This window comes from Cydia fagiglandana, chromosome 11, assembly GCF_963556715.1.
Source record: "Cydia fagiglandana chromosome 11, ilCydFagi1.1, whole genome shotgun sequence".
NCBI classification, from domain to species: Eukaryota; Metazoa; Arthropoda; class Insecta; order Lepidoptera; family Tortricidae; genus Cydia; species Cydia fagiglandana.
In genome coordinates this window covers 213,621-233,871 of record NC_085942.1, presented here as the reverse complement: position 1 = coordinate 233,871, position 20,251 = coordinate 213,621, and the positions used below count along the sequence as shown (strand labels likewise).

The 20,251-nt window shown below is 40.1% G+C and overlaps 2 protein-coding genes across 2 annotated transcripts in view; one reads left to right on the top strand and one right to left on the bottom strand.

Annotated features, from left to right (window-relative positions):
* The window catches only part of LOC134668770 (putative 1-phosphatidylinositol 3-phosphate 5-kinase), a 71,453-nt gene extending 66,254 nt beyond the window's left edge, over nt 1-5,199 (top strand). The window contains exons 31-34 of the mRNA XM_063526228.1: nt 277-396; nt 882-1,052; nt 2,891-3,046; nt 4,061-5,199. Coding sequence (XP_063382298.1) covers nt 277-396; nt 882-1,052; nt 2,891-3,046; nt 4,061-4,230 — 617 coding nt within the window. The 3' untranslated portion in view covers nt 4,231-5,199. The remainder of the gene's footprint in view (nt 1-276; nt 397-881; nt 1,053-2,890; nt 3,047-4,060) is intronic.
* Nucleotides 5,200-5,931: 732 nt separating this feature from the next.
* LOC134668628 (uncharacterized) lies at nt 5,932-17,437 on the bottom strand. Its single transcript, XM_063526068.1, has 7 exons — nt 17,201-17,437; nt 16,437-17,126; nt 15,158-15,266; nt 12,048-12,168; nt 10,728-10,793; nt 10,238-10,344; nt 5,932-9,655 (listed from the first exon to the last, which is right to left on the bottom strand). The coding sequence occupies exons 1-7, from the start codon at nt 17,400-17,402 to the stop codon at nt 9,595-9,597; spliced, it is 1,356 nt and encodes a 451-aa protein (XP_063382138.1). The 5' UTR covers nt 17,403-17,437; the 3' UTR covers nt 5,932-9,594.
* Nucleotides 17,438-20,251: the final 2,814 nt, after the last annotated feature.

Here is a 20,251-nt window from a genome sequence, read left to right as displayed (position 1 = left end):
ATTTAACATTTTTAACTTTTACTATATTTGAGTCGCTTAACTTCCAAATCGGGTAAATCCATCTGTCAGATTCTGCGATTTTGGTATGAAGGAAAGGTAATAGGGTGCACATTTGCTGAGAGGGTCGAATGGATTTACCCGAGTTTGAAGTTAAGCGACACAATTTAAGGCAGTCTTAAGCTCGGATTACAATAAGTCAGACAGACAAGTGGTGAAAGACCACGGTATAATAATTGCCACAAATAGCTGTGTGAGTACACTGCATGTGTTCCGCAGACGACCGCTACGTCCTGAAAGAGATGACCAAGCCGGAGTGGACCCAGTTCCTGGAGTTCGCGCCCCACTACTTCAACTACATCACCAGCTGTCGCACCCAACAACTACCCAGCCTGTTAGGTACCTACCTACTTGATTCGTTAGTTTCTTGTTTTTAGGGTTCCGTACTAAAAAAGTACAAAAGTAACCCTTATGATGCAACTCTATGTATGTTCATGAATTTTGACAATGGAAAGAATATGGTGGTGGTAATTAGAACCAGCTCCTGATTATCGTTAGCGTTATATAGGGCACCAACATCTATAGGTATAGTATACTCGTATAGGTACTTATGAAAGTTTCAATTTCGTTCCAAAATCACAATTGGAACAAAGGAAAAATAACGCAAATAGCTACTTGTACACAGTGGCGTAGCTAGGCGTGGGCGAAGCGGGCCGTCGCCCACGGCCTCGCGCCCCGACGGGGGCTCGCGCGAGGCCCCTTCGGGCGCAGTCAAAGAAAAGGGCCTCGCAGATGCGACTTCGCCCACGGCTAGATTAGTTCACACTACGCCACTGCTTGTACATATCGAACTTGACTATAAATTGTTGTTTGTTTTGTGTAAGCCCGTATAGTGGGGGTGTACTCGGTGGGCGGCGCCGGCAACGGCGTGCTGGTGATGGAGAACGTGTGGTACCGGCGCGCCGGCACGCGCTTCGACCTCAAGGGCTCCTCGCGGCACCGCCTCGCCCAGCCCGCGCCGCTCGCCGTGCTGCTCGACGAGAACCTGCTGCAGCGTCAGTATACACAACTCATGCACCTTGTTCTATAAAGAACATAAACTATTTCAACTACGAATACGAACTGCTTCAATTCACAGCTCGGCCTTCGGCCTCGCGCGGAACGTGCTGCGGTCGTACGTTCCGGGCCTACAACCTCATGCGGAACTCGGCCTTGGCCTCGCTCGCACTTGGTCATTTGTTCGAGTTCAAGTTCTAACTTCCTTCAGCTCGGCCTTTGGCCTCGTACGGAAGCGCGCCGCAGTCAAATGATCCGGATCTACAGCCAGCCTTATGCGGAACTCGGCCTTCGGCCTTGATCACACTTGGTCATTTGTTAGCGTTCTAGCTCTACTTTCCTGCAGGTTAGCCTTTGGCCTCGCAGTGAAGTGCACTACGGTCGGATGCTCCGGGCCTAGTCTTATGCAGAGCTCGGCCTTTGACTTCGCTCATACTTGGTCATTTGATACAGGTCAAGCTCTCTACTTTCCCGCAGCTCGGCCTTTCCTTTGTCCTCATAGAGGTCATACACTCAGTGGCGTAGCTAGCATGGGTGGCAGCCTGTGCGGAAATTGTGGGTGTCAACCCAAAATTCAATCAAAATTGTAAAATATATTTAAAAAGAGTAATTGTAATTTTTGTTAAATAGCTCAGGATTTACTCCATCGCTTTCATTGCACTGATGTTCACGGTCGGGTGTCACCCCTAAATGGGTGACACCCGGGGCGGTCCGCCCCCGCCGACCCCCCTAGCTACGCCACTGCATACACTTTTACCTTATGTGCCAGGTGGATTCGCTCGGGCAACAACAAATTAGAGATATTCGCATACTTAACTATAAAGTTACTTTGGATTTTGAGATACATACAGATGCAAGCAATTATAGGCTCAGAACTGCGCTACCACAAGTAATGTACGATACGACTGTATGGCACAAGCAAATTTCTAATATGTTCACGCAATTTGAACTACCGAAAGTGAGACACTATCGATGGTAACAATTCTGCGTTATTTTTAACCTTTTAGGGCAATTTCAATGAGCTCAACTTGTTCTAGAAGTTTCATAAGTTCTCAATAAAAACAAGGTTTAGACGTATACATACTAAATCATTATTTTTGTTTTCGTCCTCACTAATACTGCGTTTGATTCAAACTATTCCTTCGGTCTGCTAAAGTATGGTATTTTTAGGTTTTTTCTACACTGTTCACTGACAGTTCGTAAACCTTATTACAAAAGGCATAAGGTCCAATTGAGAGTGTTGCTGTTTGTTCTGGTGCAACTGTCATGTTTAACCAGGCTGAGATGGCTGAGATACGCGTCATACTCGTGAACGGGTGCTGTTTGTGGAGACTGGTCTGTTTAAGCTAACACGAGCTATTATACTCAGTAACTTAATTTTTATTAATTAATTACAGTGAGACGCCTCATTCTGTTCTCGTATGTTTCTTTTGTCTTAATGAATGTATTAATTATATACAGGATATTGACTCTTGGAGACCCTATACATCTCTAAGGATAACTTGATAAACTATATAATCTTATAGTTCTGACACCTAGAGACATTTACACCTCTAAATATTTTAGATTTTTTTTTCGTGTGTTTTTTTATCTGTATTTTGTATGTAATTCGACATTAAGAGACCATATACATCTCTTAGTAATTGTAATACGTTAGATTGAATTGTTAGTTTTATTTTATAAAATTGTTGATGTTATTATTTTTGCTTTTATGTAAATTCAATGTTGACGTGTAAAAGTGCCCTTGTGGCCTATTTGCTGAATAAATGTTGATGTTTGATGTTTGATGATGGTTAGCAATTTAATGCAACTAAAGCTGACACTTCTCCTCCCGCAGTGCGTTGGCAGCAGCAGCTGTTCGTGGCGTCCCACACCGGGCGGGTGCTGTTCTCGTGCATCGACCGCGACACCGAGTTCCTGGCCTCCAACTCCGTCATGGACTACTCGCTCCTTCTGGGCATCGATGGACAGAAGCTGGTCTTAGGAATTATTGGTGAGTATAACGTTGTTTGTTTGTGTACGTGAGGTATCATAGAGAGCGAGTACAACTGTCGTTGTAATCGTGCTATCGAAGCCAACATTAGCCCGATTTAGATGTATTACTAGTTACGGTTTAGATCTTATTTTCCCCCGTCCCCGCCTTAAAAAAGGCAGCAGTCAGCAGCAGGACAAATGGGAATAAACTTCAAAATTGTATATTTCGGATTCTCCGTATACTAATTATTATTCTGTCGACACTTTTTTGTAACCAAATAAGCCATATACAGGGCGTCCCACGGCTATGCCACATGGAGGGAAAGTACCCTAAATATTGTAGATGGAACATTTTACTGAAAGAAGACATTATTTTAATTTAAAAAACAATTTAAACTGCATTCATAGATTTTTAAATAATTACATGGTTGAACCGGGAATCGAACCCGCCGCACGAGAAAAAAAATCACCTGTAGCTTCCCGATCATACCGATCGAAAGGCTTGATCATAAGGATTATTTTTTGCTAAATAACATAGTGTCGGAAATAAAAGGAAGCCCATGAATTTTAACATTTTTAATTCAAAATTAATCAATTTAATTTATCAAATGCTCAAAATGTAGTCTCATTCTGTTGAATACAAAGCCGCACTCTTTTGATTATTTCGCTAAATTTCACATCAAATGTTAAAATTCATGGTCTTCCTTTTGTTTCTGACACTATGTTCTTTAGCAAAAAATAATCCTTATGATCAAGCCTTTCGATCGGTATGATAAAGCTACAGGTGATTTTTTTTCTCGTGCGGCGGGTTCGATTCCCGGTTCAACCATGTAATTATTTAAAAATCTATGAATGCAGTTTAAATTGGTTTTTAAATTAAAATAATGTCTTCTTTCAGTAAAATGTTCCATCTACAATATTTAGGGTACTTTCCCTCCATGTGGCATAGCCGTGAGACGCCCTGTATAAACCATCTACATAAGACTGCAGAACGAAACCCATAAACGGTTTTAACATATTTTGTTGTTCACAGATTACATCCGCACATTCACGTGGGACAAGAAGCTGGAGCACCTGGTGAAGAAGAACCTCGGTTCGGGGCAGCCCACCGTGGTGTCCCCCGACGAGTACAAGTCGCGGTTCCGCAAGGCCAGCCGCAAGTACTTCCTGCGCGCGCCCTCGCCCTGGGACCACCTGCTCTAGGCCCTGGCTCCGCTATAGTCGCGGACGGTCTAGGACGCAAAATGACTGGTGTAATATTTTGCCTATATCCCTTTTAGTCTACATCGCGAGCGGTCTAGAACGCAAAATAACCACTTTTTTATATCACACAGGTAGGTTAGGTTCGTTAGTTATCTTTAAATGACCGAAGGCCAAAGAGCACAGAATAGGAGCCCCGCGAGACCCCGTCGACATCGCTAACGTAAAGATAAAACGACGAAAATGATGTAGGCATTTTGCATTCTGGACCAATCGCGATGTAGAACTAAGAGTGATATAGGCAAAATATTACACTAGTCATTTTGCGTTCTAAACCGTCTGCGAATAACCCCTGGCTCCGGACACCATGCACCTTCTTCAACCACATAACCTCTCTAACTGGTCGATGGCCTAAACTAGGAAATCAGAAAATCAGTGGATTATTGAGTCGAAAAGTTATTACTCAAACCACGCATATGATGCACATGGCAGATGAGAGGAAAATATTTATAATTTATTATATAGGCTTACAAGTTTAAAAATAGTCGATTGTACAGTATGATTTACTATTTTCGTAAGGCCCTGCGTACACAAGGTACATCTAAATCGCTCCATATATGTCTCTGGAGGCATTGAATGAATGAATGAATGAAAATCTTTATTTCAGGCAACTAATGGCCCATACATAAATAAATACCTTAAAACTATCACATTGCTAGTAGACCTCCATTTTTCTGACCACGTTGAAGGGCCGGATATTTAAAGTGTATAGAAAATTTATAATTAAATTATTGTTTTCTTGGCATTTGTAAAACAGCATATTATAACTTATTATTAAATCTTCAGAAATTTTATTATATATTAAGTAATCATACTTAGTTACTATCTCGGGTATTATTCTCATTCCTTTATAATAATTATGTAAGCTGGTTTTTTTTTTCAAATAATTAGAATAAATTGATTTGTTATAAAGGGGTGTTGTTTCGTTTCATTAATATTATGTTTTCAATCCTCAGAAAGAGCTTAGCTAATCCCAAAAGCAGTGGGGAGACACTCCTGACTTCGGTCGAACTCGGCTCAGCATTGCTCCGAGCAATTATTAGGGTTGGCACCACTTGACTTCCTTTTGCATGCACGACCACAGATAAGATAATCACTTGAATTTTGACAACCCTATAGTTCGTTTTTTTTAGCATTAGAAAGAACTTGCAAGAAGGTAAGCGATCTTGACATGTCTTTTAATTGCAAAACGCTTTTTAAAAATCAAAAACGATTAATAATGAAAGCAGAAGAATATAAATGATCGTATTAGAGTCATAATTGTTGCATATTTGCCGTAACTTATTTTTAAAATGTGTTTTTCAATTAAAAGACATCAAGATTGTTTACCTTATTTCTAATGCTAAAAAAACGAACTATAAACAGCCGAAAGGGATAGTGCTATATATTAGAAAGGGATAGCATGATTCGACCCTGAATCGCTGTCAAACTTCGGGTTGTAGGAAGTGTCCTTTCTGTTAGCTATACAATCCTTATTACTGGATCCGGGAGTCTGGCAGCTCTTCATTAGTGAAGGTCTGACAAGCAGGGCAGCAAAGTTGCTCTTTAACTTGTATACCTTTTCCCAGGGTCAGCTCTTGGTCTATATTTTTAGTATGAAGGTAATAGGTATATCTAACAGTGATTTTTACAAATATAAAGTCGTTTTAACGAAGTAAGTTCTTTATTCCGGAAGATCCGTCCGCGAGTACATCGAAACAAACCGTCTTAAAATAATCGTTAAACAATCTTCACAATTCCATACACAAGACATTGAACATAATATTATTGAGGAACGATAAAAAAATATCTACTAGGTAAGGCACAAACTGAAATTATAGTCAAAATGATTTAGTTGAGAAGAGCAAAATAGGTAAACACACAACTATCATAGCTTATCATATAAAGGAAGGTGCATAAGTTAAGTATAAAAAGTAAATGTTACAATAAATATATTTCATATATTCTGGATATAAGCCTCGTCCATACAAGACACAAGTGCCTGGAGAATACCTTCTCTATACGGTGATTGCATCTTGTTATACTTCCACACTGCAGTTTTATAATGTCATATGCCTAACGCCAGTTTTACACTCGACTTCATAATTCACATCTACCTTTTTCAACCCTATTGCAATGGATTAAGGTACTTATGACTTCGACTATAGTTAATGTTATATGTACTTGCATCATGTTATGTAACTTTATATATCTGCAGCATGGGAGCACTATTAGATGCCAAATACCTACCACGCCCTCTGTTACATTATATTTCCAAGGAGCTCACGATGTTATCACTATATGACTTGTAATTCATGTTGCTCGAAAAAATACCCCGGTCGACTTTAGTAATAAAAAAATAGTTTTTGCTTGGTGCAACATTATCACTAATAATAAAATTTTATTGTAATGGCAACACAATGGTAAGTTTTTCGCATCGTCGTATCAATAATCACCGTATAGTCTGCCTTAAGCTACAAATACATACTTACTCGATATATCACTCGCAATTTTACTGTTATATAATAATAATATTACTTTATCGTTCACATTGAACCTCCCTCATCCGTCCGCTTGTACCTATTTACATTGTCACGGTTACCATTTGTTTAAATATACACATTAAAGAAACGTTATGATACAAAGATATTTAAAGTCGATATTTATAACACAGTTATTATACTTGACGACCGGTCTGGCCTAGTGGGTAGTGACCCTGCCTGCGTAGCCGATGGCCCTGGATTCGAATCCCGGTAAAGGGCATTTATTTGTGTGATGAACACAAATATTTTTTCCTGAGTCATGGGTGTTTTCTATATATATAAGTATGTATATCGTCGCCTAGCACCCATAGTACAATCTTTGCTTAGTTTGGGGCTAGGTTGATCTGTGTAAGATGCCCCCCTAATATTTATTTACTTGTAAGACCCACTTTATTTTTATAACTCTTTTAATATATTTACTAGCTCACTGTATTTTAGGTACCTACACAATTATTTGACTATTAACTATAGTTACTTTTATAACAGGTATTTTGATCAGAAATATTTTATACAAAAGTATTACACGGATAAATAGCAGCAGCTAGTTGTTTTTTTATAATAATTTATGTTCTGAAAACTATCACAATGAGATTCCGTTTGAAATAACAAAAAGAATAACGTTACGTTTCAAATATGAAGTCGACCCCAAGCATATTGTTAGTATGATTGGTTTTACACGAGTAAAGACCAAGAGAAGAGTCCAGAACTTTCCATAGAAAATCCATCTCAAGCAAACAAGTATCCGTTCCATTCAACAGTAAATATAATTTGAGGCGCGAATACAACACTACTGGTACTACGAGTAGAGAATCAAATATGTATAAAACATATAATTTATTTCAGCTAATTATAAATGGATTACAAGAATAAGTCTTGCTCTAAAGCCGACCACTGACTAACAGGCCGCCGGACGATATCGGCCGGTCAGTTGTTCGGAACTGTCAAATTTTTGTTCTAACTGACAGGCCGGTATCGTCCGGCGGCCTGTTAGTCATAGTTAGGGAGGCGAATAGGGGAATTTTCGGCAATACTCGAGCGTGGCAGTTTAAGATATGAGAGATACCTTAGACCTAATAGAACAACCTTGTAAAGTATTTAGCTCTATATGTAGTGACGCGCGCCTAGGATAGACGATCAGATTAGTAAAAAAAAATGGATAGTCTGAAATACTCGAGCGCGTCAGATTAAGATATTGGGGGTTGATTTTAGTGTTTAAAGACTAAATTTAACTAATCTGAAGATAAGTCCTTGACGCCGCCGAGTTATAGGGTCGCGAACTTGTAAAAAAAAAAACGTTAATCCGGCATTCTCGAGCGCGATTTTTTATTTTTTTATTTTGAAGAATATAATCTAAAACTGACTAAAAATACAAAATCTGCCGGTTTCCGCATGACCGGAAGTGTGGAGGAGCCATTTCGTCTTCCTAAGAATGCGCTGCGGGATATAAGTCGCGAACGATACATTTTACAAAAAAAAAGTTTAAATAAACAAAAAAGGTAATTTTATTTTACACAAAAAAGGTCTCTTTACATAAGAAAGGAAAAAAAAGAAACCAAACCAAACCAAAAAACCTTTTTCGGTCAGATTAAGAGAACCCACCAACATTTTTGTCAGATTAAAAAAATATGCTTTCAGGATACCGAGATAAACCTCCCCTATGAAAATCTGACGCGCTCGAGTATTTCAAAAAAACTTTTTTTTTTGCATTTTCAAAAATTCATCGTCACTTATCGTCACGCCGAAATCGTCAGTTTTTTTAAAGGAAGCTTCCTTGGGGCCTACTTAACACCCCTTCCGAAAATCTGACGCGCTCGAGTAAATTTTCTTTTTTTGCATTTTTGACTACTTTTTATGCCTACCCCCACCACGCAAACCGGCAGATTAGTATACCGTTGTTATCAGAGGCACTCGGGGCATACGTAGTATGAATATCTGACGCGCTCGAGAATGCCCAAGTAACTGTTTTTTTTAACATTTTTGAAAAACCGTACACACCAAACCCACCGCTAAAATGGTTTTTGCCATACGAGCTTTTCTTTTCGAAATTATTTTATCTTTCGATTTTGATAGGTCTCGACGGCGCCGTTGAATTACGCCATTTAGCTACCTCGCCTCCCTAACTATCAGTGGTCGGCTTTAGAGCGAGTGAAGGCGAGACTCTTGTCAGGCCCCAGGAGACCGGAGTGCTGTTTACAGTGTTATTCATTTTTATTCAGTTGAGAGTATTTTTAAAGTTACAAGTTCAAATGGCAACACTTGCCAGAAAGTATCTTGTCATTAGGTAAATACGGGACAGTCAGTCAGTGTATTTTACTTTCCCTTCTCCCAAAGGCTGAAATTTATAACATTCATTACAACAATATATATTTGAAATAATAAAATATCATAAAACCCAAGCCGTTGGTTACTGTGGAGTTGGGGCTAGGTATAAGATGCCTCATATTATTTATTTATTTGTTTCATTCTATTTTGAAATGTTTTTGTATTGTTCAATTAATTTAAATTTAATTATTATAGGCTGTCCGTTTTTCTAAGATTAAATAAACTACGCCATAGTAAATGTATGGTGATCTTGATTTTATTAATCGGATAGGCTATACTTTTATGGTGGGTATTAAAGCAAAGGTATACAAACCGCAAATTGTCAACATTCATTCTGTCACTTTGACATTTGTCTGTACCTATGTATGTGATGCAATGAGCGTGTGGGGGTGATATGCCGCGCCGGGGGCGGCCGTAGGCCCGTACTACCATACGGCACACACTAGCCCAAACGTTGGTGGCGTCATGTGGGGTCCAGCGTGCGGCTCAGGCTCCGGACCTGATCTAGGCCCGCTAGGAGATCGCTGCGGAAGAAAAACATCGGTTAGGTTTATTGAAAATTGAAATTTTGGTGTAAATTTAAAGTTTGTGTTGTGATATGGAAAGTGTAAAGGCGCGTCTCGATATTGCGCGGCGGCCGCGCGAGTAATGTTCGACCGCGGCAAACCTGTATTTTGGCTCGCGAGCCAATTTCGGCACCATGTTGAACCTATGCGCGGCGGCCGCGATCCGACAATCGACCACATTATATCACAAAAATAATTATTCGGAACGAAGTATAACCAAATAGAAAAATGATCTGTCGCGATAATCACTACATTTACTGTTCCATAGAAACCGTTTAGTGCCGTATAATTCAATTAAAGTACGACACTTTTCATTATCCACGTATGCGGCCGCGCGAGCCAACTGAAATATATACACACACACCCGTCCCAACTGCGCGCGAACATTCCTTTGCTGCGCGTCGACACACCGACACTGAATGCTTGTGTGTGTGCGCGGCGCGGGCCGGGCGCGCCCAGGGTGGAGTGGGAGCCAGTGTTCGATAGCTTGCCGCGCGATATGGAGACGGGCCTTATCGGGTTTATCTTTTTTTCACGTACCGGAGCGAGGCCTCGGCCACGTCGGCGGCGGCGCGCAGCTCGGCGGCGGCGCCCGCCCGGCCGCTCCGGAGGGAGCGCACCTCGGCCTGCGCGGCCGCGACCTCTTCCTGAACAAAAAAAAAATCAGTTTTTGACCGGTCCCAAACCGGGCCGTTACAAAATTCACTAAGAATTTGATGGCCTTTATTAATTTTAATGCAATTTTATACTTATTGTTTTATAATAGTAAAAACTGCAGAAGAAAAAAAAAAGAAGGGTGTGAGAAAAAAAAAACCAAATGCCGACTCGCTTCTATTTTTATCTCATACAGCACAGTCGGTGCCCCAACATAAGTATCCACTTTTTTATATGGCTAGTAGTAGTATAACGACGTGGATACTAAAATCGTGACACCTCCTGTACATCTGCATTCAACATTTTATGTTTATTTTCTAATAAAGCTGAAAATCCGAAATATGACGAAACATTAACAAACGAATCAGTGACTTACCTTAAGCCTCCTGATTTGTATCCTCAATTGATTAACCAATGATTCTGATTCAGGCGATTCTCGATACTGAAAAAAACAAGTTTGAACATTGATTATATTCAAATCACCTAGGACCTAGGTACTTTATCAGTTGTACAATTTATGAAATCCTGTTCACAAGTAAAGGCCCATTTACATGGTGCGAGTTTCTCGCATGTTTTGGGGCGAGAAATCGTATGACATTATCATATGCAATAATCATCAGGCGATTATCGTATAAAAATATTTACACTCATGCGAGAAATAAAAACTCTCCTACGATTATGTCATGCGATACTCGAAAGGAGATTATCGCCAGGCGAAATAGTTTACACGGGGAGCTGCATTCTAGAGAGATATTTGCATACTATTTCTCGACTCGTCTGAACTGGTTTACGTCTGACATTTTTTCACGTACGTGCGAGTATCGCACGAATCGGTACGAACCGATTTTCATACGACTTTTACCAGTCAACTTACGTGATTAGTTACTAATCTTTTCACTATACTGTCAATATTCTTAATAAATATTTCTTGTTTCACACATTATTTTAAGTTACATTTACGAGTATTTTAATATTCAGGCTCTTGGCTGAAATAACGTGACGTTGCTTTTAAGAAAAAATAAGTTGCCGGGAAACGACAACATATAAGTATACCTACACGGTGTTTTTGTGATATCTGACTATACTCTGAGGGGTGAATAGGTACATATGTAGGTCATACAAAAGAACTTTTTTCTACACGTCGACTGTAAGCCCCCCCCCCCCCCCACATCTAGCGTCTTTCGAGCGTCGGCGTCTGTCGGCGTCGAAAGACGCCAGATGTGGGGGGCCCTAATTGTTGAATTAAGATTTCGTATACCAAACTGCAAGATACTTTTAATGTATGGGTTTCCAGCTCAACTATAATATTCATTTCAAAACGGTTAAGTCAACTATAATGAAATTGACCAAGGGGGTGTTCATAAATTACGTCATCTATTTTTGACGTTTTTTGACTCGTAGAATATTTTAGTTGACTCGTAGAAAAAGTATTGTATACAATAGTGATATAATCAAGTTTTTCTAAAAAAACGCATAAAATTGGGACTCCAATAAACATGAACTCGAAATACGATTCACGCATTAAAATTTTGTTTACACGGAGACATCCAATCGGCAAAGGCGAGGCGATTGTCGCTCCTTCTAGTACGATATGTTTAGTTTACATACTATATTTTTTCTCGTACTACGATAATCGTGCGTTCGAGGCGAGAAACTCGCACCATGTAAATGGGCCTTAACGAGCTGTCTCGCTTACGTCATCGCCCATGGCTTGGGCGTCCTGCGCGCGCCGCCGCGCCCGCTGCGCCTCGGCGCGCGCGCCGCGCAGCTCCTCCTCGAGCCGCGCACGTTGCCGCCGCTCCACATTTAACTCTGTCCTGCACCAGCAGAATGATTCATTTTATCTTTTTCCTACTCGTCGACTATAATTCTTGAATTAAGATTTCTTATACCAAACTTCGATTGGGTATTTTTAATGTATGGGCTCCCAACTCAACTATAATATTCATTACGATACAGTTTAGTCAACTATAATGAAATTGACCAATCACAGCTCTCCGCGATCAACAGGACGAAACAAAACCAAAGCTCAAATTAATTATTTATTTTAGGTTATACAGTAGAAACAATTGGTTCATAAGTCAGAAACGCGCATGTGACACCCTTAAAATAGCAACATCCATAGACTACGAAAACCACTTAGTGTTGCTTGTTAGTCTCCATAGGCTACGGTGGCCAAAATCGAGAAAATAGTCTAAAAAATTAACTTAGCGCGGAGCAAGTACCAGGGCCTCATGAGTTACGAGAAGGTGTCATTGACCAACACGCTGGGCGCGGCGGCGGAGGCGCGTACCAGTATGAAGGTAGGTAGGCGGCTGCTTGCGTATCTTAGCTGTGTATACTTTTGGTTTGGTTTGTTTGTATGATTCTACTAGTTTAAAGTATTATTTTTTTTGGCTCGTAGAAAAAGTATTGTATACAATAGTGATATAATATAATCAAGCTTTTCAATTTCGTACCTGAGTTAGGCAACTCAGCAAGCTTCGTTGCCTAAACACGGTATTCGATTGAAAAGCTCTCTATTATATCACGATTGTATAAAATACTATTATTTTATGTAAAGACTGTATCGTTAATTATAGGGACAACTTTACATAGCCGTTTTTTTTTGTATTATATTTTTATTTCAAAACTACACATGTGTTTAATTGGTGCTTTAATTAGGTACCTACACATTTCGTCCTGGGACCTCGACGTAAAGCATATGGTTTGGACGAAATTTACTCAATCCTCTCGAGTAACAGCGAGTGCTGACAAATACTAGAAGAAAATTTGCGGTTTGCAAACAACACAATATCACACAAAAAAAAATCGTACTATGTAAACAGCAATTACACATGATTCGTATACCAAAACATCTGGACATAGTCTAAGCATCCTTATTATTATAGCCTCTTTATTTCCATAACTCTATTTTTTAGTTTCTGTTAAAATATGTTTTTATGCTGTTGTTTCTGTTGTTTTTCCTCCTTTCGTGAGGTATGGATCCCGTTTGGGTAAAGGCCTCCTCCCATTTCTTCCATAAATGTCTGTGTTTGGCATTGTACATCCAGTCTTTTCCTGCAACCTCTACTATGTCATCAGTCCACCGTTTGACTGGTTTGCCAACTTTCCTCTTGGCTGGTAATGGTCCTTTCCATCTTGTTGTTAGTGTTGTCCATCTGTCATCTGTGTATCTTGAAATATGTCCTGCCCATTGCCATTTGAGCTTAAGGGCTTGTGTGAGCGCATCTTTGACGTTTGTTTTTATTCTTATAGTGTCGTTTTTAATTTTGTGCATTTTGTTTATTCCCAGTATGCTTCTTTCCATGGCTCGTTGTGTGGTGTTTATTTTTTGTTTGATCTTATTGGTGTAAGTCCACGTTTGATCCTCGTCCTTTCCTTATGCGCACTGCCAAGGAATGGAATTCCTTGCCGGCGTCTATATTTCCGTGTTCTTATAACCCGGCAACCTTCAAATCAAGAGTGAACAGGCACCTTCTGGGCGAGCTCGCTCCATCGTAGGCCACGTCTATGCCTCGGCTAGTCTGTGGCCATGAGTAAGCCCATTCATAATAATAAAACAAGCATTTCTTTTCATTTAAAAAAAAGTTTAGGATCTGTGCATGGTAGCCTTTTAGAGAATACGGCATGCTACTTACGACAACTATGACTTTGACATCTAATATAACTATCATGGAGCTTTTCTATCGACCCGCTCTAGCGATGGATCAACGCCATGAATGTCCGTTAGGGTTTGGTTTTAAGCGTATTCTTCTAGCGGTCTCCGTCATTACGCTTGCATCAGAAATTGAAGGGATTCCAAAACGTAAGCTGAAAAATCGCTTTTATGTAAAAATAAAAATTCACCACATTTATTCCGCAGCTGCTCATTTGAACAGACATGAAGAGGACACTTAGATAACATGTTTTGGCAGTCTATTAACCTGTTGTTACTTTAAATCGTACCAAAGAGTAGGTGAAATAGTCTCAAATTCAGTTCGATAGGCTTGTCCGGACTGTATTTGCTATACGGTATTAAAACCATCATAAAGTCCCTAAAATAAAAAAAAATGTCAAACCTTCTTAAATCAGATATAGCTTAAAAATACCCCCAGATCAAACTCTTACAACATAGTAATACAAAATAATACACATGCCAACAGTTAGAGCAGGTTTAATCTTTCCCTATACTTAACGATACAGTCTTTAGAATTTCCATCATACACCACAGTAATAGTTTCACCTATCTTTTACAAATAAATGGAACTATTGACTGTTGAACATTCTGATATTTAACTTGTACAGTCATCAGCAATAGTATCTTACACAACTAAGGCCGCAAAAATATGTGACACGTTCTTATTTGGAGCGCAATAAGAGCGCGTCATATATTTTTGCGGCCCTAGTTGTGTAAGCTACTATTGCTGATGACTGTACCTTTCACCTCTTGGTTAAATTTTTACAAGCTTTTATTTACTTTCACCTGACCGTTGTCTGTCTGTGTGTAATCAAATCTTGCAAGTTAAATTTGATCCACTTCCCGGTTTCCAATTGAGCTGAAATTTTGCATGCATGTATAAATCGGATGACAATGCAATATTATGGTACCATCGAGCTGATCTAATGATGGAGACCGGAAGTGGCCATAGGAACTCTGTGATAAAACAATGAGACCTTATTGTGTTTGGGGTTCTTAGAATTGTCTCGATGAGTATGAATTACCTGTGCAAACAAAAGTACAGTCAGCGATAAAAGCTTGTACCAAAAATTAAATTTTTGCCAAAAACTTTTATGTGCTAGTGCTGCTGGTGCTTAAGTTCATACCTTGTCCTCTCCAACTCCTGCAGCAAAGGCTGCAAGTCTGGCTCTGGTTCAGGTGAAGTCCGTCCCGGGTGCACCGGCAGGAAGTCTGGCAGCCGCATGGACTCTGCCCCTGGCACATCAACATCATACACTATCTTATACAGTTAGTGTTGACAAACGTTAAAATAGTGTGACATAATGACATTATTTATGCAATCAGTGTATACCACTTTATTGATCTCTCCCTTGAGTAGGCAATTATGAAAGCACCCATGAGGCTGACATGTTCACCCAGAGTGTCCAAAGCCTCTATAAAAATTAGATAAAAAAAAAATATATTGACATTATTTATATTGTTAACAATCTAGACTCCTTCAGTAAGAATTCTGATGTCCATAACTATAATACTAGAAATAAAAATCAGCTTGCTATCAGAAAGTTTTGTGTTCATAAAGTACAGAAGTCATTCGTTGGGCAATCCATTCATTTTTATAACAAGTTTCCTGAGGATGCTTTAAGATTACCCTTTCCAGCTCTTTTTTTTATCATCAGAGCTGGCAGTTAAATTAATGATTTTATTTGACTAATATACAGAACCATATATGTATAACTCAATTTTTCAATAAACATTTACTTCATAATATTTTAAATAAACTATACTAGCATTACTTCATACAGTATACAGTGTTTTTTCTTAGGAGCATTGTATTCTACTGCATAGTTGTATTTTTGTATCCATCATTAATATTTCATAACATAATTAAAAGTCAGGTCATGCAAATGGCAAGTGATAAACAATAATCATAAATTATGCAAATAATAATTCATTTTCTCAATCTGTTCATACAAATACTCTTTATTGCACAGCTCAATAAAAGAAACAAAAACAACCGGGCAAGTGCGAGTTGGACTCGCGCACGAAGGGTTCCGTACCATAAACAAAAAAAAAACGGAAAAAAATGCAAAATGAAAACCGGTCACCCATCCAAGTACTGACCACGCCCGACGTTGCTTAACTTTGGTCAAAAATCACGTTTGTTGTATGGGAGCCCCATTTAAATCTTTATTTTATTCTGTTTTTAGTATTTGTTGTTATAGCGGCAACAGAAATACATCATCTGTGAAAATTTCAACTGTCTAGCTATCACGGTTCGTAAGATACAGCTTGGTGACAGACAGACAGACGGACGGACGGACGGACAGCGAAGTCTTAGTAATAGGGTCCCGTTTTACCCTTTGGGCACGGAACCCTAAAAATACAAAAGAAATACATAAGAATAACAATAGAAAGAAAACTCACCAGCATTGGGAGGCAGGTCTAACGGAAATGTGGCGCGGGGAGACATGTTCCGTCGGTCGGCGGGGTTCACAGACTCGGTGAGGTCCAGGCTGAGCGGCACGTCAGGGGCGGGCGCGCCCTCGGCGCCGGGCGGCAGGTCGAGCGGCACGCGCGCCGCCGCCGAGTACCCGCGCCCGCCGTAACTCCGCGGCCCCCGCCGCCCCGGCGACCCGGCGCCTCCCGCGTTGTAATTTGTGTTAAACGTAAAATCCGGCAGATTGTCCAGATCCACCGATATCGGCCCGTTAGAGTTCAGGTAGGCCTGCTCCACCAGTATGTGATCCTGCACGAAGTCGGGCAGCGAGGGCACGCCCGGCGGCTCCGGGCCGGCCCGGTACGGCTGCGGGTCCGCGCCGGCCGCGTACGGGTCCCGATCGCCCTCGGTATCGTCCCCTACACTATTATGAGACGCCTCTCCGGAACTATTCGAAGACGCATTATCACCGGCGCGGGGCTCCGCGCTCCTCTCTTTGGCTTGGGGGTCGCGCGCGGCGCCGGGCCGCGTGGGCGAGTGCTGCACCGTGCTCGCGTACACCTTGGGCCGGGCGCCCTTGCTCTCGTACGTCGAGGTGCCCGGCAGCGACAGGTCGCGCTTCAGGAAATGGCGGAACGAAAACGGGTTCTCCTCCTTCCGTGTCGCCCCGGTGGACTCTGAAAGCAAAACGAACGAGACTACGGGCGTGCCTTTATATTTAGATGACAAAAAACGACTTCCAAACACTCACTCGAAGACGAACTTTTTGCTTCAGCGGGCGACGCATCGCCGTTTTCGCTATTATTACACTTCGCTTCGTCAGTTTCCGGGGTTAGTAAACGGGGGAAGTATGGCAAATCCGTTCTGTTCTGCTCGTTGTCCTGAGAAGACCCTGCATTATTTGAATTTTGGGCCGATTTCTTATTTGATACACCGTCCTCGTCTTCCGCCATGATAATGAAAATGACAGTTCGTAAATTGCGTTCAAAAATAACAAAACTGTTGCGTTCGTAAATAAAGTCGCGTTCAATTCAGAATTTTAAAATACATCTATAGTTTGTCAAAGGACTGTCTCATTTCAATCATAGATGGAGAGAATCATACTATCTTTGTCTTACACTAGTACTAGCACCCAAAAGAAAAGGATGAGTATAGTTTTCCTGGTTCTTACTGACTGACAAATTGGTTTACGGCTTGGCAAAAAAGAGTAGAAATTAAAAAAAGGCAACACTGTAGTGTCGTCCCGTTTTCTTATAAATATTGGTTTGAAAGGGACGACACTACAGTGTGAAAAAAGAAATTAAAAAGTGACAACACTGTAGTGTCGTCCGGTTTTCTTATAAGTATTGGTTTGAAAGGGACTACACTACAATGTTGCCACTTTTTATTTTCTACTCTTTTTTGCCAAGCTGTACTGCCGTGGCGCAGCGACCCAAAGTGGATCTTGGCCTCTGACACTAAGGAACACCATGATTCTCTGTCTAGCGTCGTTGCTTGTCCAATCGACGGCACCGAGCTCGTTCAGATCTTTCACGACCTTATCGACAAATTGCTTTGACCAACTATATTTAGAATATCTCTCTCTCTTCATTGTCGGTCCCTCATTACTGAGGATCGTGACCATTCCATCGGTCTCAAATCTCCCGGGTCCACTATCGGACGGGGACGGGCGTAGCCCACACCGCTTGATGGAGTTTGCCTGCTTAACTTGGTCAGACCATCGGCAGTCGGCTGCTCGGTAAAATATACTAAAGCCATTACCGTCATCGAAAATATACGTAGAAATACTAATAAGTCCTCAAATACTGTCCATTTTCTTGCGAAAGGGGGATAATTAAACTATCAATTTAGTTGTATAGTCTCGGAGTAAATAACAATGGAGCCGCCATTAACAGGCGTTCCCCTCTGTCGAAAATAGGCGGCCAATGGTCAACCACATGTCAACCATATGTATGGACTGACGTTTATCTGACATGACGTACCTATACATTTGATGTGCACCTCCCCCGCAAAAAACGGCAGACTATTTTGTACCGAAAATTTTAGACATGGCGTCTCCATTGTTAATTACTCCGAGTGTATAGTGGACGCAATAAGATTCTACTACCACATGAGTTCGTTATTTTGTGGACTAAGGCTCTCATGCACGATTCTCATTCTGTACGATTTTAAGTACCCTCATATCATGGCTTTAAGTCCGCCCATAGTCTACCTTTTATATGGTAACGTTTTCTGTAGTAAAATAAAGATTAAATTAAATGAATCCAATGAAAAGGGGAATTTAAGTAAAACCAAATAAATAAGACAAATTGTTTATTAGTTATTTATTCTATTACTTTAAGGCTCCGATCAACCACTTCTTTGTGACTGTTTACCACCAAAATAGTCGCTAGATAACAATTATTATATTAAACATAATAACAACAAAATAAATTCGTTAACAATAAATGCAATTAAGTAGTATAATCTATACTTGTTTGATTTGCTTAATTATTACAAAAATAGTGACGTCGTTAAAGATTCTGAGCACTTTAACACTTATGAAGGGGTTACAATTTACTTTACACATTATTATTAACTTTTAAATAAAGGGGATACCTAGTAATAATATTACAAAGCCAACAAGCGATAGCAAGTAATTAAATGATTTTTAATATCCACAATATTCACATATTTTTATTTAAAAACATTTGGCACAGAACTTTTCAATATCAAAGAAAGTACACGTTATATTACATACAGTTCCATATTAACACATTTAATATTAGATAGGGAGGACAGGACATCTTAGAAGTGTTATTACACTCTGCTGCCTTTTATACCTAAGGTGAGAAAGGACTTATTCCATAGTCCTAAGTATGTAAGCGTAAGGGTCCTATGCAATGTTTAACATCTTTTACAAGTTTTGCAACAGAAAAAGCGCAAAAAAGTTAAAGTGACTTTAATAAATATGTTAGTTCAGTAAATCAGCACATTGTCCATTCCTGACAGTAGGTACGCAACTGAATTATTATTGTAGAAGACTGTACTTAGGTTTTATTGAAACGTCGTGGCGTTCATGGCACAGTTCCATCGATGTACTAGATTAGGCTCTTAATTAGTTACACATGTACAGTTGTACAAGTTGCGGTAAGTTTCCAAAAACTTGAAAAGGTCTCGGAAATTTCAATAAAATTTCACAACTAACAAAGGAAACTAATCATTTTGGAAATTGAAAATTTCTATACCTACGAGGGACGTCTGAAAACTTCTAAGCCTAAGATACAAAAACACAATTTTCAAAGGTAAATCACTGTTTATTTTTCGATATAATCTCCTCCCAAATCAATGCACTTTTTACATTTTTTATATAGTGCTTTTAGCCCATTAAAAAAATATTCTTTATTTTGCCCTTCAAAATGCTCCTCTACGGCCGCCTTCATCTCTTCGTCACTAGTAAATCGCTTTCCCCTCAACTCTTTCTTCAAATTATTGAATAGAAAATAGTCGCTAGGGGCTAGGTCGGGGCTGTACGGTGGGTGGTCGATTTCGTCAAAGCCAACTTCCTTCAAAGCACGCCTCGCAACATGAGCGGTGTGGACGGGTGCGTTGTCTTGCAAAAACAAAATTCCTTTCCTTAGTTTACCTCTCCTTTTTTCAACTATTGCTTGTCGTACCTGTCTTACAAGATCTGCATAATAAAGTGCATTTATTGTGGAACCCTTTTCTAAATAATCGATTAAAAGAATACCATCACAGTCCCAAAACACCGTAGCCATTAACTTAGAGGCCGACTTTTGCACTTTAAATTTCTTCGGCGGCC